Source organism: Oryctolagus cuniculus, chromosome 8, assembly GCF_964237555.1.
Source record: "Oryctolagus cuniculus chromosome 8, mOryCun1.1, whole genome shotgun sequence".
NCBI classification, from domain to species: domain Eukaryota; kingdom Metazoa; phylum Chordata; class Mammalia; order Lagomorpha; family Leporidae; genus Oryctolagus; species Oryctolagus cuniculus.
In genome coordinates, this window is record NC_091439.1 from 116,085,679 (window position 1) to 116,111,040 (window position 25,362).

General features: G+C 45.1%; 1 protein-coding gene across 2 annotated transcripts in view; it reads left to right on the forward strand.

The window, feature by feature from the left end:
- Nucleotides 1–25,362, forward strand: part of CSMD1 (CUB and Sushi multiple domains 1) — a 2,053,194-nt gene that overhangs the window by 967,356 nt on the left and 1,060,476 nt on the right. For both annotated transcript variants that reach the window (XM_070047233.1, XM_070047234.1), the window contains exon 4: nucleotides 22,394–22,588. In XM_070047233.1, the coding sequence (XP_069903334.1) occupies nucleotides 22,394–22,588 (195 nt within the window). The remainder of the gene's footprint in view (nucleotides 1–22,393; nucleotides 22,589–25,362) is intronic.

Consider the following 25,362-nt stretch of genomic DNA (forward strand, 5'->3'; position numbering starts at 1 on the left):
TCCAGGTCTCTGAAAGTGCTTGTAGTAGGACTGCAGTTGAAGACATTTGCATGAGATAGGGAGGAAAAGCAAAGGCAGCAGGAAAATGAGCCTGCAGAAGCTCAGCTCCTGTGTTTGTGTTAAAGTAACAAAGTAGCAAAGATCAAACAAGAGGCGACTTATAAGCGGGCACCCTTTAGCACGTCAGAAATTAATCACAGTGGGTATTGTGGAATTCATCTTCATTTCTGCTTTCCTTACCCACTGGAAACCCTTCTTGTCTCGGTTTTCCACACTTGGCAGGACGAGGAGAGTGTGGTTTCGTTGCATTGCAAATGCTGAGCCTGGGAAGGGAGAGTTTTCTTCTGTTCCCTTTATGTCTGGTTCTGTATTGTGGCCAGAACTCACTGCTCTCCCATCTTGCCTGCCTCAGGCCCCTGTATGGCCCCCAAGGAAATAGAAGGAGGTGAGTGGCTGTGATGTGCGTGTCCATGTGGACGAGCAGGCTGTTCCCCGATCTTCACTGTGCACCTGCTTGGTGCCTATAGTGCAGGGACCCCGCTCCCATCCTGCCTGACGGGTGTGGGGCAGTTCCAAGCTGAGACTGACTTTGTCTCCTTGTTCCTCTCCCACTGTACTGCTGCAGAAGCCCCCACTCTTTCTCAGACGATTCCATTGCTGTTTTCTGAAACCTCCATTCTCCTTCCTCTTCAGCAATCAATAAAAAGAGTGATCAGAAATTCGCTGGGATCCAAACAGAGCAGAGTTAAATTTCACAGAAGGAAATCTGTGAATCAGTCTTCCAGGAGAAAATCCGGTGGGGGGGGTGTGTTTACATTGTAGGTGTTATTTGCATATTTGTATTGAAAACCTTAATACTAATTACCCAGCACTTGCATCTAAGAGATTATTTTACTCCAGGTACAGACGCAGGCAGAAATCAGCCCCGTCTTCCCTAGAGCAGTCATTTGAGGCACAAATAACACCTATTATGTGTGTCTTTCCTCAAGAGGCCTGTTGATGTGAACCCTTTCTATTGAAACCAAACCAGTCTATTGGGTGTGACAGCAGAGTTTCATCCCCAATTAATACATGGTGACTTAAAAACACTCATATCGTTATTTTGATAGCACCTGTAATTATGCTAAATGGTTTCTATTTTAATATTTTCTATTAACATTTTATATCCATTAACTTCCTGCGTAATTAAATGTGACATGACTTTGTTATTTATATGAAATGTTTTTTGTAACTGTTCATATAATTTATTGGCAGCATTTTTCCCTTCACAAACCTGATAGGAATTTGGAATATTTAGTGAGCTTAAGATATATATTAAATTAATAGTAAAAAAGGATTATGAAATTTTTAGTAATTATGAAGAGTCTATTTTTAAAAAGATTTTATTTATTTGAGAGGTAGAGTTATAGAGAGACAGAGAGGAAGGTCTTTCATCTGTTGGCTCACTCCCCAAATGACCACCATAGCTAGAGCTGAGCCAATCTGAAGCCAGCAGTCAGGAGCTTCTTCTGGGTCTCCCATGCCAGTGCAGGAGCCCAAGCACTTGGGACATTTTCCACTGCTTTTCCAGGCCATAGCAGGGAATTGGATCAGAAAAAGGGCAGCCAGACATGAAGCAGTTCCCATATGGGATGAGGGCACCGTAAGTCAGGGCTTAACCTGTTATGCCATGGCACTGGCCCTGAAGAGGCAATTGTTTAATCTAAGTGAATTTATTGGAGAAGGAGCCATCATACTCTCTCTAGGGAAAAACAACAATTTCAAAATTGTATAGCCTATGTTAATTCTAAGCAAATAATACTATTTCCAAGGTTTTTAACCAGTACATAAAAAAATTACAGCCTTAACTAGTGAATATATATAAGAAACTAATTTTTTAAATTGCTTTTAAAGTGAAATCATGTGTATGCCCTTACTTAATGTATACAACTGAATCAAACATGTCACTAACAATCTCACCAGCATCCATTCATGCTGCTGGATACAGCACATCATCTGTGTGTAACAGACACACACCCACATACACACACATTGATGTAGACAGTTGATGCTGCAAAGGCAGTCTGGGAGAGAAATATTGATGCCTCTTTGTGTTTTTATTGACATAGTGGATGAATCCTGTATCTCAGGGCACAGACACGTGTTTGCACATCACGTCGCACAGTAGATACATTCTTCCCACACGGTGAGCTGAGCTGCTGCAGACAGATTGCAGGTGGGGAGGGAGCTGCTGGTCCCATTGTTGCCCCTTCAACTGAAACCCTCCTGAATAACATGCACAGATTTCCAAATGTTTCTTTGCATTGTGCGTACCATGTCATGTGGAGTTGGCCTATTACACATGTGTCACATGGACTGGTAGGAAGGTAAGTTTAATGCACATTCAGGATTACACTGCTCTGTGAATGGTGGTACGTGGTATACATCTCAAAAGCATCTGATTACTGAATTAGGACCTGGACTAATGTGAGAAGGACTCCAATATGAAGGAGTTCCAGCAGGAAAAATGGTTTCTTTCTTCCCTACACAGTAGTTTGGGTTAAAAAGAGGTCTACCCAGGACAGCTTGCTGAGGTACCATCCAGAAACGAAAGGGCATCAGCATCTGAAACCCTCAACTTCTCCCCTTGTTCACTTCTACCTGCAAGGCAGGTGACTCCCCTGGTGTTCAACGCCTGACCACACACTCAGAAAACAACACAGAGATGGCCAGGGAGCTCTGCACCAAAAGCAGGAGAGAAAGTTGAGACTGGCTCTGGGGAAACTGCTGCCCTGTGCATGGCGAGGAGCCCCGCGATGGGTGGAGCAGGATTCATTCCTCAGGCACTCTGAGCAGGGCCACCAGGGCTCACCGTGGCAAACAGCTGAGCAGCTCTCACTGCAGCCTCTCCTCAGCATCAGTTTTGGTCTCTGCGTCCAGGGAATAGAGAATGCCTGCCAATGCGGAGCGCAGACAGCTTTTCTTCTGCTCCAACGTGTCCTCTATCATAATTACAACAGCTATTTTCAGATCTGCTCAATAATTCACCCAAACCATTAGCAAAAGTTATTGATTTTTTTTGTAAAAATTACAACATTAAACATCTTTTAAAGAAAAGATTACTTACAGGGGAGGGGGAGAGAGAGAGAGAGAGAGAGAGAGAGAGAGATTGAGATTGAGATTCCATCCTTTGGTTCACTCGCCAAATGGCTGCAATGGCCAGAGCTGTGTCAGTCTGAAGCCAGGGGCCAGGAGCTTTCTCCAGGTCTCCCACATGAGTGAGGGGTCCCAAGCACTTGGGCTATCTTCTGTTGTTTTCCCAGGCACATTAGCAGGGAGTTAGATCATAATTGGAGCAGCCAGGACAAGAAGAACCAACGCCCATATGGGATGCTGGTGTTGCGGGGAGTGGCTCTACCTGCTGTACCACAATGCCGGCCACTAAAGCTTACTCTTACAAAAAAATAGGAATATTAGAGACTGGCGATGTGGCACAGTGCGTTTAGCTGCTACTCATATCACAAGAGTGCCAGGCTGAATCCTGGCTTCTCCACTTCCCATCCAGCTCCCTGCTTGTTACAGTCACAGCCTTTTTGGGGAGTGAACAAGAAGATGGAAGATGTCTCCCATTTTTTCTGTAACTCTGCCTTTCAAATAATACTTTTTTAAATGAACACCATATAAGTCCTCAAATACTGTCACGTCCTCATGAAGTTCAAGACGTCCTTGTACTTTTCTTGTGCTGCACATGGCAAGCTATTTGGATTTAACTTGCTCTTCTTGTTTGTTGCATGATTAAGTTTATATAATGCTCTAGACACGATGAATCAAATCTATACTGATAGAAAGGGGATGAATGCTTGCCAAGGCCAGGGACAGGGAGTGAGGTTTAGCTGAGCAGGGCACAGAGAACTGTTGGAGATGATAAAATGTCTCATGATACAGATGTCATAGATGCTCATATTTACCAACACCTTGAACTTCGTGATGGTTTCCCAGGAGAGGCATCAAAGAAGGTGGGTTGGAGATAGGGATGGTTCACTTCAAAGCACAGGCAGCAAGACCTATACTGTCTGCAGAGTGCTCAAAATCATAATAAAGTCGACAAAATCAGTCTGATTTTTCTTGGCCTAATGCCAGTGATAAAATACTTCTCATGGAAAAAAAAAAGATGTTGTTAGCCTGTGTCCTAAATAATGGCTGCTGTTGCTGTTGACTTTTCAATAACTCATACACAGGCTTCACATTAGCACCTGCCATCCAGGTGTCCACGCCCCATGTGGCAAGGCCATAGCTCTCTGAAGTGGATGCTCCTCATTCCATCTCCTCTTACCCTGATCTGCCCTCCTTGCTCTCCGCCAATGGCTCCTCTGGTTAGGGATACAGATTGGCCTTGTTATCTAAGGAATGAGGGCACTTATGTGTTGGCCCCTTGTCCTTACAGCTCCTCTGTCAGCTCATCTCACTTGTGGGCCATGGCCCCCTGCCCTGGAGTCACGGGTTTTGCAGAGGGAGGAGATGGTAGAGGCAGGACCTGCTCCAGGTCTGCAGAATGAGAATGGCAGACAAGGGAATCTGCAGTCCTCAAATGATTCTTTTATGTTCCTGCCCTTGTATCATCTGATGAGCAAAGCTCTGATGTGTTGATAGCTTCTGACTCCAGCGGCCCCTTCCTGTGGGGCTTTCTCAATACCTGTTCCTGGCTGACGTTCTGCACATGGGTCAACGGGAAGTCTAGAGTTTGGTGTTTCCCAGCCTGTGATGTACTGGAATGCTGGATCTGGAGACGTGAGCTGAGCAGTCAGTTTCACACCACGCAATCCTGCACTCCAATCCTGGCTCCACGTTCTCAGAGTCCTGCAATGAGCCAAAACACCTGTCTCTGTAACACACAGGATGTGTGAGAAGAGCCAGTTGTATGTGACCCTGTGGCCATATATGTAACATTATAAAATATCAGGCATATGAAAATAGCACACATGGGAACATCATCGGCACAGTCCTCTGACTTGTTAGAGACCCACAAACGTCAGTGTCAGTCTCCAGTCTTTGGCCAGCCAGGCAAGTAAAGGCTTTTGTGGTGCTATCCCACAGGCCCAGGAACTCTCCCTAGTACTGTGGTCCCCACAGCTCCTGGGGCACTTTACCACATCACAAGCTGGGTGTCTTTGCCTTCTTGGATCACTGTTTGCATTCTTGTTGCTTTTAAAATGATTTGGCAACAGGTGCCACGGCTCACTAGGCTAATCCTCCACCTGCGGCGCCAGCACAGCAGGTTCTAGTCCCGGTTGGGGCACTGGATTCTGTCCCAGTTACTCCTCTTCCTCTCCAGCTCTCTGCTGTGGCCCAGGAGTGCAGTGGAGGATGGCCCAGGTTCTTGGGCCCTGCATCCCCATGGGAGATCAGGAGGAAGCACCTGGCTCCTGGCTTCAGATCAGCATGGTGCGCCAGCTGCAGTGTGCCGGCCATAGCAGCCACTGGGGGGTGAACCAACGGAAAAGGAAGACCTTTCTCTCTGCTCTCTCTCTCTCTCCCTCTCACTCTCTCACTGTCCACTCTGCCTGTCAAAAAAAATGATTTGGCATTTGCCATGAAAGAAAAGGCATCCTGTTGACCTGTTGTACATATTTTTTGTGTGCACCTCATCTATACACCCAGAGTTACTTTGCATTGAGCACTTCCAAGGAGGCTGAGAGCTCTTTGCTTGCAAAAGCAGAGTGTGGTTTGAATCACCCTTCTCCATTCGTTCAGCATTGCATTTTGTACCAGGTCATGGAGACACACAGTAACCACAACAGGGAATTCACTGTGTGGTTCTGGAGTGCTGGTAATTCTGCCAGAGCATCTCTAGCCTTGTGGTTCCATTTAACTAAACTGCTCTGAGATTTGATCCACCTCCAGGATCACACCAACACAGAAAGAGTCTGTCGCGTTGGGCTTCCCTCGGTCCTGTCTTCTGGCTTTAGCCTCCTCAGACCTGAGCAGTTTCCTGCAGACTCCGGGAAGCTGCTGGTGCAGTCCTGGAAAGCTCAGCTGTCCCCACAGGGGGGCTGCAGCTCTCAGCAGAGACACAGCAGGAGGACTGCTGCCCTCCCTTCTTTCCTCCCTTTTGTCTTTGTTTTTTCTGATTTCCTTTTTCAATAAGGCTCTCCAACACAAGGCTGCACACTAGGAAGCAAAGCAGGGCCAAGGACTTCCTACACAGGTGGATGAGGTTCCTAGTTCCCTAATCCTGTTGGCTTAGGCAACAAGACTCCCCCTGCATCGTAGGCCTTTCTCCAGCCCCGCAAGCTAGTCCTAGGAATATAGATCGATCCAAGAGCTGTGTAAGGAAAGCTTAATATTTGATCTTGGAGCATTAGCAATTCCCTTTGAGATCCAGGACCTTACCTAAAGAAGTTAAGAATCTGCACCTGAGATAAAGATGATAAATTGCATTTCTTGGGAAGTCAGAATTTGGAGATGGGTAGTGACACTTGAAAGAGAACCATTAAAACCATCTTTTTGCATCAACCTTTGAGAAATTCTCTCATACATTCAAGGGGATGAATTTCTAACAATATTATTTACATCAACGTTTGGAATTGTGAAAGACTGGGAAGTAGACACCATTTGTATATGTAACACATATTTTTAAAAATGAGCTTGGTCTATCTGTACTGAACACAGAGGTGATTTGTAGGCTATATTGTTGAGTGCATAAAGCTTGTATAATAATATTTAACACAAACATACATGACTATATATTTTATGTAGTTCTGTAGACATACTGACTTCAAAAACTTCATGGAAAATGTATATTACCAAAAAAAAGCTTTGCCTAGATTTCACAACATTGTTGAATGAAAATAAAATTATTTTAATTTCACTTTCCACAAACTTTTTGAAGTCCTCTCAAATACATTTAAATGCATGCTAGTGTGTCTGGAAATCGGCACACCAGGCCACACTCCCAACTGTTGTGGGAATCAGGCTGAAGGAGCTCTCGAGAAAGGAAGCAAGGTTTACCTCTCCGGAGTTAACACTCAGTCCAGGAGCCTTAGTTCCCGTCCTGAGGACACCAAGTATTTGATTCATAATCTGAGGATTGCTCCTCAACCTCTCAGCCTCTGTTTGCTCGTCTGAGAAGTGGGGATAACAGCATAGCAGAGAATAATGTTGGTGAAGAGGAGACGCCACAGTGAGATCCCTATGCAGTGCTCCATGGAGGAAGCAATGTGCCAGCCGTTGTTATTATTTGTGTCTTTAAAACAAACTTGTTAGTAAATGAAAGAGTCCCCTCTTTGTACAACCTGCTAAATCTTCTAACTAATGTAAAATGATGTAATGAAGTCATCCTCCCCTACAACGCAGTCACTTATAACAGAAAGCTATAGATGACTGGATAAGCAAAATAGCCATACAACAAGATCCACAGAAAAATCTCCCTGCTTCCATTTTTTTTGCCCTAGGCAAATGTACTCAAATATTAGCTCACCTGGAATGCCTATTCATTAAGAATGCATGACAGGTTGGCGCTGTGGTACAGCAGGTAAAGCTGCCGCCTGCCTGCAGTGCCAGCATCCCATTTGAAAGCCAGTTTGAGACTCGGCTGCTCCACTTCCAACACAGCTATCCGCTATGGCCTGGGAAAGCAGTGGAAGACGGCCCAAGTCCCTGGGCTCCTGCACCCATGTGGGGGGCCCAGAGGAAGTTTGTGGCTCCTGGCTTGGGATTGGGCCAGCTCCCGCAGTTGTGGCCATTTGGGCAGTGAACTAGTGGATGGAAGACCTCTTTCTCTCCCCTACCCCCACCTCTGCCTCTCTGTAACTCTGCCTTTCAAGTAAATAAAGATCTTTAAAAAATACATAACTGGTGGGAAAAGCGTGAATACCTCATGCTTTAACTGGAAAAGAAAAAAGATTTTAATTCCTAAGACAAAGGGATTGACTTCTCAGGATGTGTAGAGCTTAAGTGCTGGTGTTTTGTTTTGTTTTGTTTTGGTGGTGGTGGGAGGAACTGGGGGAGGGAAAAATCCTAAATTTTTTTTGACAGGCAGAGTGGACAGTGAAAGAGAGACAGAGAGAAAGGTCTTCCTTTTCCGTTGGTTCACCCCGCAATGGCTGCTGCAGCCAGCACACAGCGCTAATCTGAAGCCAGGAGCCAGGTGCCTCTCCCGGTCTCCCATGTGGGTGCAGGGCCCAAGCACCTGGGCCATCCTCCACTGCACTCCTGGGCCACAGCAGAGAGCTGGACTGGAAGAGGAGCAACCGGGACAGAATCCAGTGCCCCAACCTGGACTGGAACCTGGTGTACCAGCACTGCAGGTGGAGGATTAGCCTATTGAGCCGCAACGCCGGCCCTAAATTTTATAATACCATAGAAATCAAAACTAAATAGTCAGTTGTATAAATATTATTTAGTTCTGATCTCCTGCTCATAAATTTTTATTCAACTCTACCTTCTTATCAAGCTATCCTTCAGTACATAATTTAAATTTAGATTCCCACCAATTATAGAAAAAAATCATTTTCTGCCCCTTTCTTTCATTCCAGGGCATTTAAACCATCTGGACTGTTATCCTGTTGACTTATTTTTGTATTGTGTGTGCTCTCTGCCCTTCTGCACCACATGCCTAGGGAGACAGCACTGTTTCCCAGCTCAGGGAAGAATCCGCGCTGCACTGTGGACACAGGAAGTTAGTGCAGCAGAATGCTAGAATCTGTTAAATCTTGAAGCAAAAAGAATAAGCTTATAAAAAGTTACACACAGCCGGTGCCACGGCTCAATAGGCTAATCCTCCACCTTGCGGCGCCAACACACTGGGTTCTAGTCCCGGTCGGGGCGCCGGATTCTGTCCCGGTTGCCCCTCTTCCAGTCCAGCTCTATACTGTGGCCCGGGAAGGCAGTGGAGGATGGCCCAAGTGCTTGGGCCCTGCACCCCATGGGAGACCAGGAGAAGCACCTGGCTCCTGGCTTCAGATCAGCGCGGTGCACCAGCCACAGCAAGCCGGCCACGGCAGCCATTGGAGGGTGAACCAACAGCAAGGGAAGACCTTTCTCTCTGTGTCTCTCTCTGTCCACTCTGCCTGTAAAAAAAAAAAAAAGTTACACAAAGCAATCACAGAGCGAGTTCCCTCCCCAGTGCCTGCTGTGACGGACGCATAACTCCTACTCCATGTTAGCTACAGTGCCCCTTCAGGAGTTCCCTGGGAACGAGGCTGCTTCACTTCTAATCTGCATTTTCTTCCAGAAAGTTCCCTGAGTTTCTAAGATTGCCCCATTGGAAGGGTTTGGGTAGAAACCCATGTTGTGTTCAGAGCACAGCACTGTCTCTCTCATTCCCTCCTCACTGCTGCTCCTGGATACACCTGTGCATTGTGGAGGTGGCCAGAGACTGACCATAGGGGCAGGTGCAGTGCAGCTGGGGCCTGTGCTTGAGGCACATTGTCACAGAGAGCATTTTAAAGTGCAGTTACGAACAGAGTAAAGAGCCTATTCCATTGTGTACTTGAACCCCAGTGGTTTTGTGGGGAGCAACTGGGAGCAACTCGGACTAGACTAAGTTACTGGAATTAAGACTTATTCTATGCATCTGCTCTCCCACAATATGGCGCTGAGAAGGGAGAAGCAGCTTCTACACAGCTGCCTCCAGTTCAACCAATAAACTGTAGGACCTGCTCCTGATTGGAGGAGAGCAGCGTACTCGGCGTGTGGGTAGCAGAGTTGGGATTGGCGGAAAAGGACTACATAGGAGGAGAGAGACGGCATGCACCAGGAACATCTAAGGGGAACACCTGAGGGAACACCTGTGCAGCCCCCGAGAGAGCCGGCGGTGTGCCGCTCCCCTGCGGAAGTGGGGAAAGTGGCCAGGGGGAACCGCCCTTCCACGGAGGTGGAAGGGACAGTAGCCAACCCGGGAAGAACCAGCAGCAAACCCGGGGAGGGCCGAGCAGACGAAAGAACAGCGCAGGGTCCTGTGTTGTTCCTCCACGAAGACGGGGAGCGACAGGTTTCCTCTGTGTGACGACCCCCCACTCCAAGGGTTCCGAAGGGGAAGGGAGCCTGGGCCCTGGACAAGGGGAGGTGCAGTTACCATCAGCCCATCTTGATCTTCAGCCCCTTTCTCCTCTTCAGACGGGCTCCTGTTCTCCTCTCTGGAACGCAGAGGAACAGGGCTTGGAGTCCCAGTAGACTGGACTCAAATCAATCCACGGGATCTTGGGATGGAACTGAAGAGAATTGGGAATCAACAGGTCTCCAGTTAACTGGAGTACCTGATTCTGTCAACAACATCCCGGATCTACACAGAGCAGGACAAATGAGGATGAGATGCCTGCTTTTCCTTTTCGCATTACACCAGAGCTGTTATGTGCACTTTTGGTTCAAATGCATATGGGAATAGTTACTTAGAGATGAGCCAACGCCAGGGGAACTGCAACTGCCTGTATCTTTCAGAGTGACACAGAGAGAATGAGAGACAGAGACAGAGAGGTCTTCCACTCACTGGCTCACTCCCCTCAATGGCTGCATTAAAACCAGAATCCAGGAATTCCATCAGGGTATCTCAAATGGACAGATGAGTCCCAAGATCTTGGGCCATCTCCCGCTGCTTTTCCCAGGCTCCAATTAGTGGAGAGCTGGATCAGAAGTGGAGCAGCTGGGACTAGCACCAGAGTTCCAGTATGGCAGCCAGCATCGCAAGCGGACGCTTCACCCACGGCATCACAACCCTGGCCCCTATGTCCTTATTTCAACATCTTAGAAATAACTTCCAGCCCGTAGAAGAAAATCAGTCAACTTAGACTGAGGAATAGCCAGGAATTCATTATTCAGAAATAAAGATAACATCACATGATGTAAATTGTGTAGCTCCTTTTAGTATTTTCTATGCATGTTTGAGTACATCTTCGAATCAGTACAACTGATGTTACAGTTTAGCCTCCATAAATTATATATCTAAGTAAAAATACAGAACCATTACTTTAAATGATATTCAATTCCCTGTTCAGTAATCTAATACACTTGATTTGCTTTACACAGATGTATATTTTTCTATGCAGTTTGTAAGACACTTGTGTGTGTGTATGTATGTGTGTGCATATGTGTAGGACAGCACAGCCATCAAGATCAAAATTTATAAGACAAGGAAGGCAATGTGCAGAGTCTGAGAGAAAGAAGTTCATGATGAAGTCACTAGGAAGTCAGCCCTTGCAAGACTGGAAAGTGACCATGACATGAAATGTGGGCATGGTGCTTCCTAGATTATGTGTGCTCACACGTGTTGGTCTTAGGGCCTTATGGCTCTGTCTTGCAGTGCTAGGTTCTTTGTTTGAATCTCTTTTTCTCCAATCTGCTTCCTAAAGACAGTTTGTCCATTTTCTACGTTGGCAGCAACAGCACAGACATTCCTGAACGTGCGTCGCTCTCCACACTGTGCGCCAGGCTACAGCTGTCACCAAGGCTGCTTCCACAAGGCCAGCGTGCCCTCTCTCTGGTCCGGTGCTCTCCTGGTCCTCAGCAGAGCGCCCTAACTGTGGCACCAGTACTTGCTGGGTCGCCCAATCAATCCAGACCAGCATCTTCCCCATGCTGTTCCCCCTCTCCATCAATTAGTACCAACCTGGTCCTGGTTGTGGGTACAAAGCCTTCAATACATTTCAGCTTCTCATAACACGCACACTTGCTCTTCCTTCAGTCTCCCTACCTCCACAAGGACCGTCTTCCTGTATGACATGTGGAAAAGACAGAAACCCTTGCTGACTTCTGTCCCTAAGCTGCTTAACGCCACAACCCCTGCCCACACCGGGGGCCCCCCCCCGGGGACCAGCACTCCAGGCACCCTTGACTCCCCATCATGGCTTGGTGGCCCTGGGTACTGGAAAGTCAAGACTGCCTCCACTTCTCTTGGAAATAAAAAACTCTTGATGAACTAAGTGTTAAATAGTGCTATTCTCAGATCCATTGGGGAAAGAAAATAATAAGTTTCCAGGGGGTGGGGTGGGGGGAGATGTGGCAGCTGTCCTTTCCCAGCCCAGAATGTGTCTCCTGGGAAGCCTGTCTTGGCCTCTGCTGGGCCAGGGAAACTGTCTTGTCCAGGGTAGGGCTGTGTCCAGGCAGCGGCCTCACCCACCGTCTGGGCTGTGCTGGGTTGCAAGGCTCTGCCTCGTAATTGGACATTGATGGACCTTCCCAAATCAAGAGTCCTCTGGTGGATGGGCCGAGGCCTCTGTCTCGATGATGCTGGGGCTGTTTTTCTTCCTCTGCCCCTAGCACTTGCTTCCCTGCCCCTGGGTTGGGTTTCCTGCTTCCCAGTGAGCGACCTGCCTGCAGGCGTGCACGTGTCCTTGTCCTAGGCAACCTGGGCAGCTGTGCTCCCTTCACAGGAGAGACAGTGATGCCTGCTTGCCTTGGATGGACAGTGGTAGGCTCACAGGTGGAGCAGAGCCTGCTGACCCCCACAGCTCTCCCTGACCCAGCAGGATCAGCGAGCGGAGCCTCTCCTGTGCTCCTGGACCTCAGAGTTAGGAAGAGAGTGGCTGAGGCGGCCACCAGCTTATCCTAAGATGGTGCTCAGTGAAAACTCTGCTCTCTCCAATTTCTAAACTTTGCATCAATTTGCAAAAAGATTATTTTTCCAATTTTCCCTTGTCATCGATATTGCTCAGTTTGTGAGAAGAGGTTTTGAGAAAGACATGGGAAGTTATGTGCATTTGAGACAGGAGCTGCTGTGGCCTACTCTAAGCTTACACAGTGCGTGAGCCCATCCCTTGTCTTCTCCCATTTCTCACTGTTAAGATTGAGAAGGAGGGCCGGCGCCGTGGCTCACTTGGTTAACCCTCCACCTGTGGCGCCGGCATCCCATGTGGGCACCGGGTTCTAGTCCCGGTTGCTCCTCTTCCAGTCTAGCTCTCTGCTGTGGCCCAGTGGAAGATGGCCCAAGTGCTTGGGCCCCTGCACCCACATGGGAGACCAGGAGGAAGCACCTGGCTCCTGGCTTCCGATCAGCGCAGCACACTGGCTGTAGCGGCCATTTGGGGGGTGAACCAGCGGAAGGAAGACCTTTCTCTCTGTCTCTCTCTCTCACTGTCTATAATTCTACCTGTTAAATTAAAAAAATATTGAGAAGGAGGCAACTCCAGGAAATTTAGTATGAAAGAGAGGGGTTGATAAAGGGTGAGGAAAGAGAGAACCCCAGGTTCCTAGCTCTGCAATATTCTTCTGATTCTGAAACTATCCACAAATATTCCATTTCTAAATTGTAGTTGCATTTAAAGATATCAGTTTCAGTCTCATCTGCACACAGCATGGGCATGGGCATGTGAGATGTGGGGGAAACACGAGCAGTGCAGACAGACACAGTCGGTGCCCTGTCTCCACCATGTCCCCGTGCTCTCTGTCTGGTCTTCCCTGCATGTGAAGCTCGGGTAAGGCCCTCCACGCAGACTTGCTGTGGGTACTGCGGGCAGCAGTGCAAGATGCACACGTGTTACACAGAAGCCCCACCAGCAGGAGGTGGTATTGTTTCTCAAATAAGTATGTCTGTAGTTTGGAACACTGAAACGCATGTGCACAGTCTCCATGCATTGCCTCTCACAGAATTACAAAATGCATTTGATCTTTTATAACTGCACTTTGGCCACACAGCGTTCACCTCCATTTCTCCTCGTCACAGGGGCCCCAGCGGCTCTCTGAGTTCTCCCTAATTCCATGGAACATGTTGGAGTGCTGTGTGGGGTCGCCCACAGTAGTCCAGCCCTACACGTGACCTATATATGCAAATCTGTCCCCACAGCTCTTCTCACTACCGGTTCTCTTTGGGGAACACTGTGGGCTCTGAGCACTGGCCCAGCTGTCCTTCAGGCTGGCACGTGGGCTCTAGCACTAGCCCAGTGTCATCCCTCAGGCTGGGCCTCTGCCGTCTCCTGGCTTGCAGTCCTACCCTGACAGCAACCTGGGATGTAAGGAGGATTTCCTAGGGTGATGGCACCAGGGAATATTTGACAATGTTTTAAACAGCTTCATGGGTAACAGTGTCTGCTCTCAAAGTTTGACGAAACTATAGTTGAAGCAATGCTGTCACATACATTTCTTTTTCTTTTATTAAATTCTAACTCATATATAAGGGAGAACATGCAGCATTTGTCTTTCTGTGGTCATCACGTTTCACTGAACACGAGATCCGCAAGTTGCATCCATTTTAATACAGATGATGGAATTTAATTCTTTTCTATAGCTGAATAATATTCCATTGTGTATATGTGTCACATTTTCTTTATCCATTCATCTGATGAGGGCTGCCTTGTTTGATTCTGTGTTTTGGCTGTAGTGAACAGTGCTGCTATAAACATGGTATTACAAACATCTCTGATACTGTCTGTTCATGTCCTTTGAGTACATAAAGTCCTTTGGATTGCCGAATCATATGGCAAGTCATTTCTAGTTTTCTGTGACATCTCCACAGTTTTACACAGTGACTGCAATAATTTACATTCCGACAAAAATGTATTAGACTTCCCTCTTTCTAGAGCCTCACCAGGATTTGTGACTCTCTGTCTTTGGATAACAGCCATTCTGACAGGAGTGAAGTGATATTTCACTGGCATTTTGATTTGCAATCGCTAGAGAGGAGCATTTCGTCATATATTTGGGAACACTTTGTGTTTCGTTTTAGAACTATCTCTTGAAGTCATGTACCCATTTCTTATTTTTTAAGATTTATTTTATTTATTTGAAAGTCAGAGTTACACAGAGAGAGGAGAGGCAGAGAGAGAGAGAGAGAGAGAGAGAGAGAGAGAGAGGTCTTCCTTCCGTTGGTTCACTCCACAGATGGCCGGAGCTGCGCCAATCCGAAGCCAGGAGCCAGGAGCCAGAAGCTTCCTCCAGGTCTCCCACGCAGGTGCAGGGGCCCTAGCACTTGAGCCATCTTCTGCTGCTTTCCCAGGCCATAGCAGAGAGCTGGATCGGAAGTGGAGCAGCCATTTGGGATGCCAGTGCTTTAGGCCAGGGTGTTAACCCGCTGCACCACAGTGCCGGCCCCCATGTGCCCATTTCTTAAACTGGATTGGTTGTCCATTTATCCTTGAAATTTGAGCTCCGCAGATTTGTGTGCTGTGCTTTTCCGGTTCCTCATGAAGCAGGTGTGGATGATGTGTGTGGCGTTGCTCCTTTATCACAGGCACATGGCCTGCTGCTAATTCCCATCTGAGTGTGGTTTTCTGTGTGCCTCACAACTTCAGTATTTGCTTGGTCATTTTCACCTGCTTCAGATAGTTTCTAGCATCCCCATCACATCTATTTAACCACGAATTAAAAGTTGATTGACAGGGCTGTCCACGTTTTCTGTTCTCTCGCTCGTCTCCCGCACGCTGGTGCCTTTTCATTGTAAGAGCGTGGAAATCTTCAGGCACAAGTTGGATCTGCTATGCCATCATGCAGTTCTCCCAGAGCTTGTTCCATGTGTTCCGAAGCTTGACTGGGCAAATACATGTTGGATATTGTCTTACCCTACTTATAAACTTGCCCTTTTTCACCACCTAACCCTCCGTCCCCCAACTGTAACCTTTGCATTAGCACTATGTGTGTTTGTGTGTGTGTGTGTGTGTGTGTGTGTGATACCACTAGTCACACAGCCCCTTGTGATTAATGCTAGCATGGTTTGTCTTCTTTTGTTTTATTCTGTCTACTTGTACCTTGACATTTAGACTATGTTTATTTTTGTAAAAATATTTATTTTTACATTAACATGAGAACTGTGTTGTAGTAATTATCATGCCTTTGCTGAGACAATGACAAGCCTATGTACTAATGAATTCCTTAAAAATAAGAAAAGAATTAAAAAAGAAAGGCAGAATAATGGGAATGGGAGGAGAGGGAGAAAGAGGGAGGGGGGATAGAGGGAGGGAGGGAGAGAGAGAGAAAGGAAAGGAAACAAAGAAAAGAGAGAAAGAGAGAGAGAAAGAAAGAGAAAGAAAGAAAGAAAGAACGAAAGAAAGAAAGAAAGAAAGAAAGGAAAGAAAGAAAGGAAAGAAAGAAAGAAAGAAAGAAAGAAAGAAAGAAAGAAAGAAAGAAAGAAAGAAAGAAAGAAAGAGAGAGAAAGAAAGAGAGAGAGAGAAAGGCAGGCAAGGCAAGGCAAGGGGGGGGAGGGAGGGAGGGAGTAGGGGAGAACAGATAGAAAGCTGCTGGGTCGCTCTCCAAATGTATACAATAGCCTGGGCTGGGCCAGGCCTATGCCATGATCCAGAAATTCCATTCAAGTCTCATACACGGGTGGCATGGACCCGTGTATTTTAGCCTCATCTGTTGCTTTCCCAGGCATATCAGCAGGAAGCTTCATAAAGAACAGAGAATCTGGGACTCGACCTGGCATTCTGATAGGGGATGCCAGCAGCCCAAGTAGGAGCATCAGCCACTGTGCCAGAATGCCCACTGGAAAAGTATGGTTCTCAAAGACATTAGATCATGGTTAAAACTGTCCAGCATAAACATGGTTTACTTGGGGTGTTTATGTCATTTACATCTCATGATTATTGAGGTGACTGTTAATGTTACTGTGTCAGAATTTGGTTTGTGTTTCTCACCCTCTTTCATCATTCTCTCTGTATGTTTGCTATTGGGTTATTGGAGTACACTGTATGCTTCCCTTGTCTCTCCTTTGCTAGTTCAGTGGCTGTCCTCTGACTCTGCTTGATCACTGGCTACTTCAGGGTGTGTAGCATTCACCTGCAGCCATATCAATCTACCGTGATGCTGCACACACTGCTGGTTTATTATGTTATACTCCATCACCTGCTGCATGATAGACAGACTTGCAGGCTCCCCTTGCTCTACTGACCCTCTGTGCTATTTGCACCATTTCTTTTCCCCCTATCCTTGTCAAAAGCTCAATAATGTATTAGTATTTTGGCTTAAAGTAGCTGAGTATCTTCCCACTGGATTTAAATGGCATCATGCTTTTTACAAGGGCACTTCAAAAAGTTCATGGAGAATGGAACTGGAATTAAGCTTAGCTTGGCACCCCAGATTTTTGAAATCCATGCAGAGAAGGGTATTACAATTTTTTTACAGAAAATGAGGAGTGGGCTTTTAGCCTAGTGGTTAAGCAACTCATGTTCCATGACAGAGTGCCTGGAATTGAGTTCCAGCTCCGAGCCCTGGCTCCAGCTGCCCATCAGGGCAGACCCTGGCAGGCGGCAGGTGATAGCTCACGTAATCGGGTCCATGTCACCCATATGGTAGACCTGGACTGAATTCCAGGACCTTGGCATCAGCTGGTCCACGGCAGCTTTTGCAAGCCTTTGCGTAACAAACCAGTGGAGGGGAACTGCGTCTGTCTCTTTTTATCACACTGCTTCTCAAAAAAATGTTCTTAAATTATATGCTTATGAAAAAATGTTATGAAAAATTTCTGCCTAGATAAAAATGTCTCATCAAAATAAATTTATCTTTCAATTCCATTTTTCCATAAACTTTTTAAATCTCTTAGCATTGACCTATGTAGGTATCATTTCTAATGCCACGCATTCCTTTTTGTATTATTTTCCTGTCCAAACGGCAGAGAGTTACCAGTGCTAGTGTGGATGTGGAGAAAGAACTCTTACACACTGTTGGTGGGAATGTAAATTAATGCAACCACTGTGAGAAGCAGAATTAATATTTCTCAATAAACTAAAAGGAACTGCCATGTGATCCAGCAATTCCACTCCTGTGTACAAACCCAAAATACATGAGGTGCCCGCGCCACGTTTATAGAAGCACTGATCACAAAATGTGTAACCAACCAAGGTGTCCATGTGTGCACAGTAGAACATTACTCAGCTATAAGGAAGAATAAGATCCTGCCATTTACAGCAAAATGGATGCAACTGGAGGACATCGTGTAGGGTGATGTTTTCCATTATATGTGGGAGTAAAAATTAAAAAAAATACAATTCAGTCTGAACACAGAGTGTTGATTAGTGCAGGCTCGGAGGGGTGGGAAGGATAAAGAAGCGTAGGTAAAATGAAACAGGGATAACTTGCTGTCATTCACTAATTGTGACAAATATACCAATATGAGATGTTAATAATAGGGAGATGGGGGCATGGGAACTCATTTTATTATAACTCACAAGTTTTGTGTTGTTCAAAACTTTTCTGAAATAAAATGTTAAAAAGTAATAGTACTTACCTCCTGTATTCTTGTAATCTACATAAACCATTTAGAGTGGCACCTAGCAAACAGTGTATTCTGTGTAATAATCACTAGTTATCACAATAGAATGGGATATAGAAGTAGAATTAATATTTCCTCATAGGGAAATGGGACGTCTTTCTCCTTTCTGTGCCATTTTAATAACTATGTTACATTTTAAGGCCAATCCTGATTAGGATATCCATCCTCCCCCTCAACTTTATTGTTATTGAAATTAGAATATCATAGAATCTCTGTATAATTTGAAAATTATCTTATTTCCCTCACATTTGCATGATGCTTTAGAATTAGGACATCATTTAAAAATTGCTTGCACTTGTTAAGTGCCGAGTCCCTTCTCATTGGTTTACTTGTGTTGCCTCGTTTGTTCGCATTACCTCATTTGTTCTTCACAACAACCGCAAGTAGACGTGAGTTCTCATTCCCCTCTCAAGATTTGGAAGCAGTGATTTCCACAGTCTCCTGGACACTGCACGGTTTCTGGGTCAGACACTCACGTTATCCGACCCAGCACCTGCAAACCACTGGTTTAGACTCTCTTCTACAAGCACGGCCTACCCAGTGTAAAAATACTTTTCTCTTTTGACACAGCCACACTTACCTTTCAATCTTCAGCTACACCCTAAGCTCACCTATCTGAGCCTGCCCCCTCTAAAGCTGCTCCTGGTGGAGGCATCTGTCTGGCCCTTCTGCACCCCCCCTCCCCTGGAGTCAGAGGCTTCACTAGTGGAGGGCTTTAAACAGTTGCACACCTCGTGAGGCCGCCATTGTTTTACCCGGTATCTGCTGTCCCAACATCTTCACATTTTGCTCAGACAAGAGAAAAAATGTCAGATTTTGAGATTGTAAAGCCCAATTTTCGTTTGCCTCTGAAAATTAAGGGATTGTATTTTTCCAGTGCTTCTCAAAGAGGTGGGGGGATTGGGGTAAGGGACTTGCAGCGGCAGGCAGCACACGGCATGCACACGTGGTGCTGGGGCCCAAACTTCCAGTGCTATGTGTCACACAGGCTCTTAACGTTGTTCTTCCTAAGCCTACAGTAGACCGCCAGATAGGCAAAGTGTACACAGCTTCTGACAGACACCCCGGAGACCAGACTCCAAATGTTTACCCCTGAAGAAAGCCCCTGGGTTGTACACATGCTGTTCAAAGCTTGCCCACTGCTCTGATGGATCTGCGGCTTCTCTTCCCATGCAGCAGTGAATACTCATGCGGGATTTTATTGTACCATCAGGTTTCGCCTCTTCTTTTGGAAAAGGATTTAATGTGACGTCCATTTAATCACTTCAACAGTAGAGTTAAAGGTTTGATGTGATAGTCCAATTAAGTCACAGAATTGTGACCATATGTACCTGCAGAATCAAGAGTGTGATGCAGGGGATATCCATGAGCTTAATTAGAACGTGGCCTATGTTTCCTGCCCTGGGCGTACCAGTGTCGCTTCATGAGGCTGATGGAAAACTGCCTTGACAGGCAAGAGCTGCGCCCAGAGTCCCTTCCTAGCCATCTCTTCACACCACCAACTGTGTGCTGCAAGTGCAGGATTCCCATCACTTCAGTAAGAATTTCTTCTTGAAGCATCTGGGGAAAGAATGTGAACTGCTCAAGGAAGGAAGAAAGAATTAAGAGTGGAGTTCAAGTGAGCCAGTCAGTGTGTACTAAATGCTTGATGCGTACCAGCGCTGCGGGAGGCACACAGGGACAGGCACGCTCCTCAGGAAATGGCTTAAAAATTAGTTAAAATGAAATGGGCAGAAGTGATGATTGGGTTGAATTTACTTGATTTAAATTTGGTTTTATCAGCTACTGGATCCTCCTGTATTGGAGATTTTTATGTGTCTGAGTCTTAGATGTCGGCCTTGGGTCCTTCATCAATTCTGTCCATTTGTAACAATTTAATGGGTGATTTTGGTGAAATTGCTGATGGATTTGTAATTTATCATGTGCCTTTATGATTTTGTTCCTACTGGAAATACCTTTTCTAACTCATTCTCAATGATTTCTACTTGCTTATTGCCATTGTTCATGTTCAAAGTTTAATAGAGACCATTTTTAAAGAAAAATGATTGGAAATAGAAATGATCAATTTCTAGACCCTAATTTTTTTATCTTTCATTTATTTTTGAAAAAGTCACAACCAGGAATATAAAGAAATACAATAAATTTGTGTTACCATAAATAAATGACTTTGAACTTTTAGAAGTAGATTTAATTACCTTCTCCCACTTGCTAAGTTGTTTGGCTTTTAAAATTCTTAATTCTCTTTAAGCCTCCGATGCCTATTTACATATTTTGCCCAATGTAGAGACTGCCTAACTTAAACTTATAAATTCTTAGCTGATTTTTTCCCATACAATATTTTATACAATTTTTTTTCAAAAACATTTTTCCTATTCTCCACGTGCTTTTAAGGTACATAAATCCTAGTTACTGTGTATGTAACACATGTAGGAGATTATATTATCTTTCATGTTAATATTTATGTCATTCAATTCAGTCAGTACATTTATCACGCACATGCTTATAGCTACTGACAACTGATGAGAGTCATGAAGGATAGATATTTGTGAACTGTGGTGTCTTTATCCTTTACCCTACGAAATAAATACTAATAGGCAGGTTGCATAAACAGCATAGAATTAAAGAGTCTGGATGCTGGAATCTCCTTTGAAAATGATGCCTTGCCAAGAGTCCGTGTTTGACGTGTGGTTTGGAAACTCTGCTGTTATTGTCATGCTCTGAAAGACAGGACATGATCTGTGCCCAAGAACACACCAGGAAACCTGTACGGGGTGTGAGAAGCCACCGAGGTGGGCACCCCCTACCCCTGTGTGTCTTCACATGAAGCCAGGGCACCAACACCCACTGCTGAATGCCTGCTGAGCTCAGAGCTGCTGCTAGTTCCGGGAAAGTGTGGTTCAGCTACCGTACTTGGCATACGATGTCAATCACGGGGGCAGGCCATTTGTTCTTTGTTTTCTAATATTCACTCATTTTGACTTTGATATTGATTTTCCCCTATTAAAACTATCTTTCCTACCCTGATGGCATTGACCATGAGAAGTTACTTTTCTGTCTCAGTTTTAGGTGTTTAGCTGTTTGTTGAATGTTTTAAGAGCTGGATGTTGGCAGACACTTTATTTCAGAAGCCTACTTGGAGAGACACTTGTGTCCATTAATGATATATTCCCTTCAAAAATTTGTAAGTCAGTGCAATTTCTATACTTTCTGGACATATTGCACAGCACAGAGTAAGCACTTTTTGGCTTCATTTTGCTTTAAATGTATTAAACACGGCAGATAGTAAATTGGGAAGCTGGGCAAGGGCATCGCTGCTGATCGTCTCCCACATGCATTGCTATACAGAAGGATTATGTCAATTGTTCTATACAAAAGCCAATGATATCATCTCGGCAAAAGTTAACTTTCCCAAGTGTTTTGGTTGCTTTTAACAGTAAAGTGGACAGGAAAGTTGGCAGGAGAAACTGAGTCTTCAGAACGGGTCATGTGGGTATCTTCAGCAGGTTTGAAATGCCTGGTAGATTTATTTTAATTACTCTGGAGAAACAAATCATGTGGACACAAACTTCTGCTGAATGCGACACTTGTAATCAGAAGTATATTGGAAGTTACTGAAAATAACAAAGACCGTATAACACAAAGAGGAAGGTTTCCACATAAAAGTCAGCATGTTCAGTCTGACTTAATCTCACAATGCTCCAGGCCCACCCGGGTTGCCACGTATGATAGCATTTCATTCTTTTTATGACTGCGTAATATCACAGTGTGCATAGAAGCATCCATTAATGGGCAGCGTGGTTGATTTTGTCTCAGCTGTGGTGAATAATGTTTCAATAAACATCAGAGTGAAGATGTCGTTTGACATACTGAGTTTCTCTTGGATGTGTAGCCAGTAGCGGGATTGTTGGGTAGAATGGTAGCTCTATTTTGAAATTTTTTGAGGAAATTTCATACTGCTTTTCAAATACAAGCAGAAAAATATTTCCTTTCTTAAAATATGTTTATTTTTACTTTTAATTTAATGGTTATAAAAGTGTTCATAGGACAGATACTCTAAAATCTCAAGGCATTTTCTGTAAACAAACTTTAGCAACGACTGCGGGAAATGTCTGTGTGGAGACTTGCTTCCTTTAGCTGTTCAGCACAGTGTCTGTTTTGTGATAGAAGTGGATCTCCACAATGCTCCTTTACATGGCATTTTTTTTTTTCTCTTCCCAACAGTTTTACCAAGTCACACGTGTGGAAACCCTGGGGAGATACTGAAAGGAGTCCTGCATGGAACACGATTCAACATAGGAGACAAAATCCGATACAGCTGTCTCTCGGGCTACATCCTGGAAGGCCATGCCGTCCTGACCTGCATCGTCAGCCCTGGCAATGGCGCGTCCTGGGACTTCCCGGCCCCTTTCTGCAGAGGTAGGCCACGGCCCCGGGAACCTGGCACCTGAGCCCACAGGGAGAAAATGTCTCTGGAGCCGGTGTGAGGAAAGTTTCCACGTCCAGGATGAAAGGGCACGTCCATCCGGGCCTCTCTGGACCTCTCTTTCTGTTCCCAAGCAAAGCAGAGCTGGGACACTGCACGGTCACTAACAGTTCATGAGTGGTCATCACATCCGTTTCTCAAATCCCACGGGCTTCTCCCTAGACCCCCTCTTGACGTTAAGATCAGCACACTTGCTCTGCCCCTTTCTGTGTGATGGCTCCTCATTTATTCTTTTCCAGTGATAATTAAGTTGCATCTTTCAAGGGCTCTCGCAGCACTCAGTCTGGGTGACTATAAATGATTGCTCGCAGCACTCAGTCTGGGTGACCATAAATGATCGCCCTAGTTCTGGTGCAGTGATCCAACTTCTTCCCTTCCCCCACTTTTAAAGTTTTAATTTTTTTATTTACTTATTTTATTTTATTTGAAAGGCCAGGAGATAGAAAAACCGAAATAAACACACGCAAATATGTAATTCTTATAAATGGGGAGATGCGGCATGCCTAAGAGAAACAAACAAATTTCAGCAACATGGGGTGAGATGGTCTTTACAAGTGAAATGAATATATTTTCTCTTTCCTCAAAGTTCTAACTATTTAACTTCAGGAGCTGTTTGACTGTTCTTAATAGTATTATTTAATAGTGTTTGTTTGCAATGAACTTTTATCAGTATTGTAAGAGTTTACACTTACTCCCAATTGGCAATATTAACCAGAACAGTGAGATTCAACTGCCTGTGTCCTAAAAAGAGTTATTAGGGATCTTCAAAAAGTTCATGGGAAAATGCATAACATGAAAAACTATGCATATGTTCTAAGTATTTTCCAACAAATATGCTTGTGTTTTAATTTTTATTTTTCATGAATGATTTGAAGTCCCTTTGTATGTTGTAAACACATATTTCATATGATATGAAAGAAAATGAGAGTGCTGTAGTTCTCCCTAAAGAGATTTGCCTTAAACAGGAAGCCAGCATCAAATTTTCTTCAACAGTGAGAGCTCACATTTTCTGTCTCTGGAGATGTAATCTCTCAGCCCCTTCTTATTGATCATTGAATTTAACGTGACGTCTGCATCTTCTTTAATTTCACTTCATGCATTGTGCATCATTGCCACGGCTTCCTGTAGTCCTTAAAGGCATTTAATATCTCACTCTGTGTGGGAACCGTGTCTGTCTAGGAGAGAAATATAAATGAGGAAAAGAAGAAACAAGGTAGTTTAGGGACAGATGCTTTCAGATCACAGTTCACTGCCATCGTAATTTGCTTTGTGTTTAGCAAATCATCAGTTACGAAATCCTCCTGCTAGAGGAAAGGACACACCACAAACCCCTTTGCATTCCAGGATGCTGGATCAAAATCAGGGATCAAATCTCAGTGACACAGGATTCCTCTTGAGAGGAAGATAAACGAGCCTGTTCATCATCTCCATATTTATGACGGGGGAATAAAGAAATATAAACAGGAGGGAATGAGGTCGCATCTGCATTTACAGAATGAAGAAGCTCCCATCTGACCAAAGGAAACCCCGAGGTTCAGTGGCCCTGTCTTCCTGTCAGCGCAGTGTTGGAACACTGTCCCATGACCTCCCTGTGGCCCGTCCACTCTCTCAGCCCAAGCTCTCGTTTGTGTAAGCATTAGCCCTTACCTCAGTGGCCTGGCTCCATGCACAGAATCCCTTGAAAACATACGAGCTTTTGTAGATGGGAGTACACACAAGGCTGGTTTAGACTTCAGGGCGATGGGAGGCACCCTGGGAACCACTCAGGCCCGCCCAGCCCACTCCAGATCCAGGCTGTCTCCCTGCCTGCCCTTGTCCTTCCTAGGATGCACCGCCATGCCTGTCCTAACTGCCTCAGAAAATAATTCTCAGCAGCAGTCGCAGAACCGAGAGCCCCCGAGTCAGAGCTCTCAACGCTCTCAATCACAAGCCACCGGTAATGACTTATTTTCAACGTACTGCGCTTACAAAGTGGCCTGCCCCGGTACCCTGTGCACAATTTAGATGAAGTACCATAGAAATGCATCCAAAGTCACATTGACAGGACACGTCTCAGGAAATAGGCTGAAGCCCCTAAGTGTGTGATGCCATTTGTACCTCAAATCACCTTGAAAAGGAGGTGAATACAGTGTGGTTATTCCTGCAGGAAAGGTTAGGAAATACAGCTTCAAACCGAGTTGACATCTGCTTTAAATTTCTGCTGGGACTTTGCAGTGATCAGCTACAGACTCGGTTTTCTCGTCCTGCTTTTGCTAAAATCCGTTCACTGTAAGTAACAGACAAATGTAGTTAAAACATTTAGTGACGCAGAAGGGCTCACGTGCAGCAGCATTCTGTCAGATCGCCCATACATGGATGCCACAGACCCAGCCGCATTCAGCCATTTCTGGGGAATTTTTTTGTAAATGTAGCATTATATTTCCTATGTTTATGCTATTTTTTACTACACCAATTTTAAAAAATGTGTAAATTGACATCTTTCTATGAGTAATAATTTATTATGTCACTTCAACGTCCCAGGCCAATTCCCCCAATACTATATAGATTTCACTACACATTTGAATGATACATGGGATCCTTTATGCCTCACTTCTTTAACTTTCAGCAGCACTGCCTGTCTTTCTATCTTGTGAGTATCCTCACCTCAGCTCTTTCCAAAATACTTCCTTATCTGTTCTCTTAGCATTAATAGAAACTTCAAAATACC